This window comes from Physcomitrium patens, chromosome 25, assembly GCF_059467195.1.
Source record: "Physcomitrium patens ecotype Gransden chromosome 25, ASM5946719v1, whole genome shotgun sequence".
In the NCBI taxonomy this organism is placed as follows: domain Eukaryota; kingdom Viridiplantae; phylum Streptophyta; class Bryopsida; order Funariales; family Funariaceae; genus Physcomitrium; species Physcomitrium patens.
Window position 1 is genome coordinate 16426407 of NC_143434.1, and position 11224 is coordinate 16437630.

General features: G+C 33.9%; 1 protein-coding gene across 1 annotated transcript; it reads left to right on the forward strand.

Moving 5' to 3' along the window:
• Positions 1 to 2665: 2665 nt before the first annotated feature.
• LOC112277211 (H/ACA ribonucleoprotein complex subunit 1-like protein 2) lies at positions 2666 to 4945 on the forward strand. Its single transcript, XM_024509288.3, has 5 exons — positions 2666 to 3092; positions 3421 to 3569; positions 3830 to 3945; positions 4073 to 4122; positions 4303 to 4945. Exons 1-5 carry the CDS (start codon positions 2945 to 2947, stop codon positions 4458 to 4460), a joined length of 621 nt encoding a protein of 206 aa, XP_024365056.1. The 5' UTR covers positions 2666 to 2944; the 3' UTR covers positions 4461 to 4945.
• The last annotated feature ends 6279 nt before the right edge of the window (positions 4946 to 11224 follow it).

Here is an 11224-nt window from a genome sequence, read left to right on the forward strand (position 1 = left end):
TATTAAGCACAACTATGAACATTAATACACAAAATTTCACTTGTAAATCTGTTTCAAAACTCTTGAAATCACCAAAAACGTCAATCCTATTTTATTTCACAAAATCCAAGTCATCCAAAAACAAACTTGACTTTGTAAAGCTCTTACAAAGTCATAACAAATCCAAATAGCCCAAAATTAATACTCATAGAAACCTTATATAATTTGCTATCAAATCTTATTCTTCAATCTACAAAAGAATCTTGGAATTGTCATCAAGACTCGGTTTTGTGCCTCAGGGTCTGATTTTGACCATGGTTCATAACAGGCCCTCTTTGGGTATCAATATCTAGTTTTTTTAAGTAAAATTTGCTAGAATTTACTCATAACTTCCTTCTAAAGATGCCTATATCATTTTTTTTCCAATCTATTTTTTTTTTGCCTTATTTTTTTTTGCCTTACAAAGTAAGTAGAAGTCACCTTTCTAAAAAGGCAGCATTGATACCTTTTAGTTTTACTACCCTTTTGACTATCAACTATATTTCTAAGCTAATTTGCTCTAATACTTTGAACTAAGATCTCCTACATTATAATAATTTCAACACTCTTTCACCTATTAGACATGTTATATTATGACAACTTACTAATATTCTATAGTACCTCCAATATGTGTTGACTTTGCTAGTTACATGTCTTAACTTGTGAGGTAAGTTATTTATGTATGTGCCACATAGTTAGCTTGTTCCACAAGCTACTATATAGAGTTAACTTATTGGCCAAGTTTCTAACCTACAAACACATCTAAAGTCAAAACTATATCTATGAAGTTTTTAAGAAGCTTTTCTAGAAGATTTTATGAAATTAATCTATATTTACTTACTTCTACTTAATCATATAAGTAATTATTGGGATAAATGTATATGTCTATGATACCATTGCAATTTTGGCTCTCTTGCCATATTTCAATGGGACATCTTAGTTAGGAGATTTGTATATGCATAGTTTGGATGATTTTTTGTAAATTGGACATGGATATTAGAACTTTTATAGAATCATTTTGAGATGGAATGTTTGCATTGCCTCTACAAATTTTATCTTAATGTAAAATTAGGATCATAGTCTAGAATTTGTGAATTTGGCTTAATCATGATAATTTCTTCAATAATTACTAGTGGCCTTATTGTTTATATTGCAAGTAAGAAATACTTAATTTATTGAATTTAAAGTAATTGTAACATGATTGTTGTAGATGTTGGAAGCAGTATCTAAATACTAAACAATAAAAACATTCATTTGTGTTCATAATAAGATATCATTATTTAGGTGGAAGCTCATTATATTTATATTAGTAATTTATTTTTTTGGTTTTTTTATTTATTCTTAAATAAGTAATATTGATTTTATTTTTTATTTTATTATTATCTATTATTATTATTATTATTATTATTATCTTATTTTTATTTTTCCAAATATTATTCAAATCAAGTGCATAAAATCCAATAGTCATACTAAATAGCCTATTTAAATATTTTAAAGTATCTAATAGGTTAGTCAATGAAGTCTTTCATATTAAATCTTGTGATTATGTATAAAATGTCTTCTATATAACCAAAAACTTGCATAGACCTTCATTGAATCTAATTTGATACAAATCTATTAGAACAAATTATTATAAATCACAACACATCATCTTAATAAATTTGTTGGAGACAAAAAGGCTTTTGATCCCATATCAAATTGTCTATTAAAATTGACCTTATTCATGAAAAAAAAAACAATAAATTGCTTTGTATGTATTTTAATCCATTGATGACATATTTTAAAATCCTAATAAATGTTAAATCCAATTTAGTGTTACATGAATGGAACGAAATGCATTTTCTCTAAGCAAAGATGGTTAAAAAAGAAGATAGAAATTTATCTATTATAATTTCTAAATGCACAAATAAACAACCTTTATTCTTGTCATATCCACATTTATCTATTTGTTGTAGAAAGAATCAACAATTCAATCATAATATATCTCAATTATTTCTTCATTTAAAAACAATAATTTTAAAGTACAATATAATAGTAACAATGATGCTAAAGTGATGTTGCTTCTATTTTTCTCACATCATTGATTTCATAATTGTAATAGTTAACAATACAAATAGTATCAAGATTTGATACAATAACAAATGTCAAAAGAATATACATTGTAACACAATTTAAAGAAGAAAGAAATATTTTAAATAAAATGACCTTTTCATTTATGTATTTATTTTTTTGATGTGGTAAAGACACAACAGATCCAAAATAGTCTCTCTTGTATAATAAAAATGGTGTGAAGATTGGTGCAGTTGAAAGAGGATCTTGAACACACCTTTTGCAAACACTGTTTTGGAAAGATACTGAAGCTCACATGGCAAAGACTAATCTTACCCAAAAAATTGCTCAGACCACAAACCATAACACTAAGATTGATTTAATCATGTAAAGAACTATTAATATCTAATATATATATATATATATATATATTTCTGTATATTCACACACACATAATACACCATTCTAGCAATGTTCTTAAACTCACCATAGGCCATTTCATATCTCGTTCCAAAGAAGAAAAGAGATAACTGCACGAGACACCTGTAGAGCAGGGCGAAAGGGGGCAGGAAGGGGAGCAGAGCCCCTAAAACCCTAAACCCTGATTACATTGCACCTCTCTCTCTCTCTCTATCGCTGCCTGGCCTCTGCACTGCGCTGGCCTCGCATTGCTCTTGGCATTGCATCTCTCTCTCACTACCTTCGTGCTCTTCCTCTGCCTCTCGGCGTAGTACACCAGGGCCGTGCTATCACACTGCCGCCGCTGCGCTAGACTTACTTGCAGCTGCAGTAGCAGGTCGCTAGCTCTCATCTGCTTCGGCTTCAGTTTTTCTGTCATCCTCGCTTCCTCGCTAGTTTTCGTGAGTACGCAGTAGCCATGAGGCCGCCTATGCGTGGGGGGCGCGGCGGGGGTGGAGGGTTTCGTGGAGGAAGTGGTGGTGGATTCCGTGGGGGTCGAGGCGGATTTGGAGGTCGAGGAGGAGGTCGTGGAGGCTACGATGAAGGGCCTCCAGAAGAAGTCGTCGGTATAGCCGCGCCTTGTCTGTATCTTGATTTTCTGGGGTTTTGTGTTCGCTGTTATCGTTTCGTGTTGTGGCTTAGCTTTTGACGGTTTGGTCGTACGAAGGTTTTTACAATGTGTGTGCACTAGCCTCTTTGCTCTCGAAGGCGAATGAGGTTTCGGCTCGATTATGGTGGATACCTTTGTGTCGGTTTGGTTTCGGATGGGCGTGCGTTGATCCTGCTAGAACTTTGCATGGGTCGCGCTCTTGTTGCTGAAGTGATCGTGCTAGTCAGTCTGAATTTGTGAAATGCATTGACAATGTTTTTGTTGTCTTATGTTCACACTGACAGAGGTGGCCTCTTATCTGCACGCTTGCGAAGGAGAGGCAGTCACGAAGTTGACGAACGAAAAAATCCCTTACTTCAATGCACCCATATACTTGGAAAACAAGACGCAAGTCGGGAAAGTGGAGGAGATTTTCGGGCCTATCAATGAAGCCGTACGTAACTTTTGATTGTGGTTTTCCTGCTGGGTCGCACTCTCGAGCGCAATCTTCATACCTGAGCTGTCAATGTTTTCGATTCCGTTACTGGTGTTTGTAGAGCTGGTCTCGAAGTTTGGAAGGAGAGAGGATCCATTACCGACTGCGGCATGGGTTACCGAGAGTAACCTGTGTTTCACGAATCGAGGCATTGTATTGTTTGCCTTAAGGCTCCATGAACTTGTACATTGCTTCATTGTGTTCCTGGATGGTTGCAGATGTTTTCTGTAAAGATGCAAGAGGGAATTATTGCCACTTCATACAAGCCTGGTGATAAGTTTTTCATCGACCCTGCCAAATTGCTTCCACTAGCTCGGTTTCTACCTCAGCCCAAGTAAAGCGTCTACCATCGCACCCTTATCTACTCCTCTAAAATATCTTATCGTATTCTTTTCTTCTGCATTTTAAAGTATGAGAATGGTCGTCACAGCTGCTTATCTTTTCATTGTCATGCTGGGCAGGGGAACAACTCCCGGAGGTGGTCGTGGTGGCAGAGGTGGAGGTCGTGGAGGTATGGATGTTTGCGCCACCTGCACGTTTTTTATACAAGCCTCTGACCTAAATGCATTGCCATTTTATCGCAATAGATAGGTGCTAGTTCTGGGTTGTCTCCCTGTGATTACATGGAATCATTTTATGCATTTCTGAACATGAAATGCACTTCTTGTTGCTTGTCCTGTCGAATTCTCAGGACGAGGTGGGGCAAGGGGCGGAGGTCGTGGTGGATTTGGAGCAAGGGGCAGTGGTCGTGGCGGTAGCGGCGGGGGATTCCGGGGTGCTCGGGGTGGCGGTGGCGGATTCCGGGGTGGAGCCAGGGGTGGTGGAGGATTCAGAGGGAGAGGAGGTTAGAGCGATCGTCTGGCTGCTTTTTCAGATCTCTGATCATCAAGTTAAGGTAAGAGGGGAGGATTGAATGCTGACGACAGTCACGTCTCTTCTTTCACGTGTGAAAATCTAGTGCAGATTAGGTTTTGGCTTTCTTACCTCGTAGATGTAATTAGATCTCTGAGGGCGGAAATGAATCCCACCCAGGGGTATCTGCTGTTAAAGTGTTGAGCACGTGCCGGGAAGGGCAGCCTACGCTACTTGAGTTTCAGGTTTTTTTTTGTAGCTTTTAATCTTTGTTGCGTTCCTTTAGTAGCTTGCTTAAGCTGTGCGCACGCAGATCTGTCAGGCCATATTCCTTTCAGAGTGTAAAATCAGAACAGCTCCTTTTCTGTGTAATGATAGCAGCTTGCCTTGATTGTCATTGGTAAAACACTCCCCTTAATGTTGATATCTTACAAGGCTGATTTCCTCTGCTTTTTGAGGACTAGGTCTCGGTTTTGCACCGACGAATTGCGTCTTTAATACTCAGCAAACAATCGTCATGTGGGCTGTTTTCGTGATGGTTTTCTTTTGTTAATTTCTCTCTCTAGTCGTGGTACAAATTGGAAATGAAGACCAAGGTGAATCAGTCGGCATCAAGGGAATGCACAGTAATGTGATTTACAGCCTCTTCAACCAAAGATGAAAGCACATTCCATCACTCATCCTGTCTTTTCCTAAATAGCATATGCATGTACAATTCTACTCATAAGCGTGCTTGGCACTGAGTTTGTAATGTCAGCAGATTACCTGAGCACTTATGGCCATATGAAGGACGTAAGTACATTCTAATTGTGGTTATGGAGTTGTATGTACTTTTCCTACTGTGTGGGTATAGTGGCTAACATCAACATCACTGTACTTTATGCCTAGTGCTTTTTGGTAAACATGTGAGCTAGTCCTTCTATGTCTGGTTTGATGTAAGTCTTGAACCATATATGCAACTAGGTACAAGACTGTTTGATGTAAGATACCATTACCTAGTGACTCCAACCACCAAGTTCAAGAAGTAGTTTAAGAAATCCTAAATATATTTGCCACAAGTTTTTAGAAACTATATTCAAAGAACTGAAAATAGGATCTATAAATTTTCTTCTCCTTGTTGAAGAGAAAGAGTTAAGAAATATGTTAAGTAAGCATGGAAGAGCTTTTGCTTTTGAACCTTTGGAAATTGGTTGTGTGGACCTAAGTGTTGTAGCACCAATGATTATATTTATGGTGTCACATGTTCTTTGGGATCTAAGGCCAATTCTAGTACTTAGGACTCATCTATTCAAGCTAATAGAGCTTTTGAAAGAAAAGATATAAATGAAGATTCTAGAACCATTATTTGTATCATATTCCAGTTGTTAGTTTATAGTATCAAAGAAAAATGGAACATTACAATTTATTTAAGATATGCAACTAGTGAATCAAGTCACCATTAGAAATACAAGAGTTAGACCAATTGTTGGAAAATTTGGGGAAGCATTTGTTGGTAGAGCCATTTATTCTATTAAAGATCTTTATTTTAGATATGATCAATTTTAATTAGTTGAAAGAAGTAGAAATATCACCACTATGAGGATGCCCTTAGGATTGGTAAAAATGTGCATATTACCACAGGGTGCAACAAACTCACTTGCTCACATAATGAATGGAATGAATAAGGTTCTTCAAGATTTTATTCCAAAAAAGACCATGCCTTTTTTTGATTGATATCTCAATAAAATGGTGTATGGAAGAAGAGAAAAATAAAGCAATAGATCAGAGGGGGTGCCATAAATTTGCATCTAATCATATTTTAGAGTATAATAAGATTTTGTCATGGCTTGAAAAAGTTCACTTAACATTATCAAGAGCTAAATCCACTTTTGGAGTTTAAGAGGTTGTTATTGTAGGCCATTTGTATTGATGGTTTGGTGGCAAGTCAGATCCTAATAAAGTAGATGCTATATAGCAGATGAAGAAAGTTTGTAGCACATAAACAGAGGTGTGGAGATTTTTAGGAGCTTATATATTTTATCATATGTAGATTCTTCATTATGCATATGTAGTAGATTTTCTTTATAATTTGCTACAAAAAAAAAGAAAGATTCAAATGGGAGAAGAAGCATACATAAGTGATTCAAAAGCTAAAGCATTTATTAATTTCTCTACTTGTGCTACAAATGATAAATTATGAAGGTTGCAAATCTGTAATATTTATAATAGATATAAGTCCAATAGCTATTGGTTGGGCTTTAGGACAAGATAATGAAGAAGGAAATATGTTTTTTAATAAGGTTTGGAGCCAAAGTATTAAGTGAATGACAGAGAAACTTTTGACAAGTAAAACGAGAGTTGTAGGAGATAGTCACAATTATAAAGAGTAAAAGAAATTATTTAATTGGAGCATTAGTAATAGTGGAAATAAATTGTTTGCCACTATTGAGAATAATCACTAATTGTAACACAGCTAATATTGCCATGCTAAGATAGATTACATACATCAAATCTTTGAATTTTGAATTCAAGCATATAGCAAGCAAAAATAATATAGTGGCAGATATGCTATTCCGAGCTAGATATGAATAAAATGAAGACTTGATTGATGATATTGAAGATATAAGTACTACTTTCTATTCTAGAGTATATCAAGGAAAGAATGAATATCCAAAATCATTTATGGAAGAATTGTATGAAGAAGAATAGGTAGATATTGGGCACTACTTACGTACATTATCAAAGCAACTAGGGTAGAATGATGTTTATTTTAAGTAGATTAGATGGAAAGCTTAAAACTACCTTTTACAAGGTAATTACTTATAGAAATAGTACAAAAGAAATAGTGATATATCACAAAGAATGATTTGCAAGAAAGAAATGCAAGGACAATTGATCTCAAAATTTTATGATAGTTTATAAGTAGGTCTCAGAGATATTTATGCTACTTTTAACAAGCTTAAAGAAAGATACTGGTGGTATAATATATATAGAGATGTGGCAAAGTTTGTGGAATCATGCCAAACTTGTCAAATGTATTTGGAGATTTGACACAAAGATGAATTGTATCCCACATATCCTCTTATAATACATTATAAGTGAGTTGTGGATCTAGTTACTATGGCTATGGGATTATAGAAAATACAATACTTGATTTTGGCATGAAAAGATTTATCTAATAAAGTAGAAGGGAGAGCTCTATGAACAAAATCCATTGAAAGAATTTATAGATTTTTGTTGAAAGATGTGGTTTGTAGATATGGATGTATTGAGAAGATTATGGTTGATTGTGGAGAATTAGATGCATATGAAGCAAGATAGTATTTTGAAAGATGTAGAATCAAGCTTGCACTTACAACAACATATAATTGTGAAGGTAATGCTTAAAGTCAACGAAGTCATCTTCCAATAATTAAAACCATTGTTAAAGCTTGCAAAGGAAGAACAAAACAATGACCAATATTATTACTATTTTCTCTATGGGCTGACCATACTATTCATATTTTGATGGCTAGATATATGCCAATAGAATTGATATAAGGACAAAAGCCCATTATGCCAATTGAAGAATAAATATCTACTTGGAGTGTTTTATATTGGCAAGGCAATACGCCGAAAGAAGAACTTCTTATACTTTGAATTCATCAGCTAGAGAGGAAACCTAAGGACATAGAAAAGGCAATTGTGAAGTTGAAAGAGACATGCTTAAAAAACAAAGATAGATTTGATAAGCAGTATCAATTAATGCCATGAGAGTAATTGGATATTTGTTTATGATAGTAGTTTGGCTAACCAACACATTACCTTACAAATTTTTTTAAAATGTTGGTTTAGGCCTTATGTAGTTGTAAATGTTCTAGATAATACTACATCCATATAGATGAATGGAGATAGATGATAAAAATCTCTATTCCTATTGTCTAAAAACCAAACCCAATAGGCTTCAAGGACGTTGTCCAAGGCCTGATTAGAAATTAGGATTATTCTTTTGAGGCCATTTGAGCTTTGAAGGCTAGGATCAATAAGTTTAGGTTTTTTGGCTATGGTTTTAGTGCAATTTTTGTGTGATTTGGAGTTTATATGAAAGAGATATGGGCACTCAAAGTTAAGGTATTGATTATGTACCTACTATCACTCTTTTGGATATAATGCGCATATACATAATGCAATAAAGGATCGGCAACTATGATTGGAGAGAACATTTTTTTGGCTACATTCTTAGAATATTATTTAATGGATTCTATGTTAGAATGAAGGAGATATTGGAAGTTGAAATTAGTGCTTGTAAATCTAAGAGTAGTAAGTAACTCGATTTTTCAAGTGGTTGTATTTTGAACTATAACTTGAGCAATTTGACAAGATTTTGGCTCAAAATTTCTACATTGTATATAATTATGTTAGTATATTTTATGCAAAAATTTTGTGGTATTTGAGTTTTGGATTTTTGAGATATGAAAAAAATATTTTTTGGATGCATGTAGATTAGGATTTAGAAGACCTATTAGGATTTCTAAGATGCCAAAAGATCAATAATAGATTCATAGTTCATTTTTTTGTAATAAAGCTTAAGAATAGAATCTATGTCATATCAAAATTTGAAAAAATTGAACAATTAGATCAAGAGATATGAATTTTCAAAGTTTAGGATGAAAATAACTTTTGTAGGAAGAAAATGTTTTGAAGGATTTTGTTATAATTTGAGCTTTTGTGCAAAATAAAAGAATTTTTGATAACTAAGATATGTCATATAAGCCAAAGCTAAATTCACTATAATTAGGTATCTAATGTATTTCGAGATTACAAATTGTGCCGTACAACAACATTTGCGACGTGTACCATTGCTAATTACTCTCAATCACGTATAGAGTAATTGTGCTTTATCTTTTTGAGCTTGCATGATTCATATGCCTTAAGTTAAAGGCTCCTAGTAAAGTCTTATTGAAGGACTGCTCTAATAGCTAAGTCAAAAGCATCAATGTCAAGTGTACAAAAAAAGTTGAGATTATACGGTTGTAATATTGAAGTTGTAATGAGTGCTTCCTTCAACTTATCAAAGGCGCTTTGCTGGTCCAATTTTCATTCAAATAAGGAATTCTTCTCCAATAGATTTGCAAATGGAATAGTAATGTGTACAAATCACTAAATAAAATGGCAATAATATCCAATAAGGCCTAAAAATGAGGGAACTTCAGAAGCATCTTTAGAAGTTGGCCAATCTTCCACGGCTTTCATCTTATCTTGGTCTATATGTACGCCTTTGGAGGATATCACATGCTCCAAAAACATGACTTTTGACTTCCAAAGTTCATATTTTGATTACTTGTATTAGAAATGACTATCTTGTAGCTAGCCTATTACTTCTCATACATGGTGTTCATACTCTTTAGAGGTTTTATTATATATGAAGATATCTTCAATGAAGACAACTACATACTTGTCTAAAAGGTTTCAAAACAACCTGTTTATGCGATCCTTGAAAGAAGCTAGAGCATTAGTGAAGCCAAAAGATAAAACTAGCCATTCAAAATGTTTATAGCGTGTACAAAATGCCATCTTTTCTACATCCTTTCTTGCAATAGGTGTCTACCAATAACCACTTTAAAGATCAAATTTACTAAAGATGGTTGTACTTCAAAGTTGGTCAAGATCATCCAAGCATGAAAGTGGATATGCATTGTTAACAATCTGCTTATTGATGCTTTGATAGTCAATGCAATGCCAAAGTCTACCATTCTTCTTGGATACAAAGAGTATAGGTGCTTTCTATAGTGATATGCTTTCTCGAATGAGGCCTTTCTCCAAGAGTTCATCCAATGTCTTTCATAGCTCTTCAATACTATTAATTTATCACGTAGCTCTTTAGTACTAGGTGATAAATTGATCAACTTGATGGTTTGGCTCAAGGCAATAGTTCTATTTGAAAGGGGGCACCTCAATTAAAAAGTACGCTATTAGGTAGGTCGGTTGAGAAGACATCTCAATATTTCCATATGAGTTGATTTGCCCATTATACTCCTTTAGCTGTCTTTTCTCCCAATGATGTAAGATTTGGAACCACCATATATATTGGATAATTATGCTGTATTTGCTTCTTCATAAAGGTTGTCCCTATGAATAAGTCTTTGATTGTAGATTGTCTTTTCTCTTCACTTGATGTGGAGGTGCAAAGAGTCACCTTGCATCCACCATTTTTAACAGGGCATCACGAGTTTTTGATAAATACAATCTTGATACCTAAGTACATTTTGAATTACTCAAACAATTGGTTGCCTATAATTAAGCTGCCCTGTAAATATGATCCAATTACATGTCAATTTCCTAACAATTACATAAAAATTATATTATATTATTTGATTTATAATTGTTAATTTCTTTTGCCTAATATGGTATTTTTTTTATTAGTGCTCTCTTCAATAATTAATCCCCAAAAAACTAATAACCTCCAATATTTAATCAAACATTTAGAAATCAACTCCATTTTATGATGCATAATTAATACCCCCTAATTTCTAATAATCAATTAATTTTTGTTTACTTTGTTGCAACACATGATATTAATTAACAGGGAAAACATTATATATATATATATATATATATAGACATAGTACTAAGTTAATTTTCTATGCATTATTAAGAATATTAATTTTTAATAATTAGAGGAACTTTATGCTTACGGAGAAGGCAAGACCTACAATTTTCAATACTTATTATTGGCAAAAGTCAATAAGCCTTCGTTAATTGACTTGTACTTAATTAAATCAAGCAAAATATTTTGAGAAAGA

Bases quoted from the DNA above. Each gene is read 5' to 3' on its own strand.
- LOC112277211 (XM_024509288.3), top strand. From the start codon at position 2,945: ATGAGGCCGCCTATGCGTGGGGGGCGCGGCGGGGGTGGAGGGTTTCGT. The intron at 3,093-3,420 runs GTATAGCCGCGC...TCACACTGACAG, and splicing joins GCCTCCAGAAGAAGTCGTCG to AGGTGGCCTCTTATCTGCAC. The intron at 3,570-3,829 runs GTACGTAACTTT...GGATGGTTGCAG, and splicing joins TCGGGCCTATCAATGAAGCC to ATGTTTTCTGTAAAGATGCA.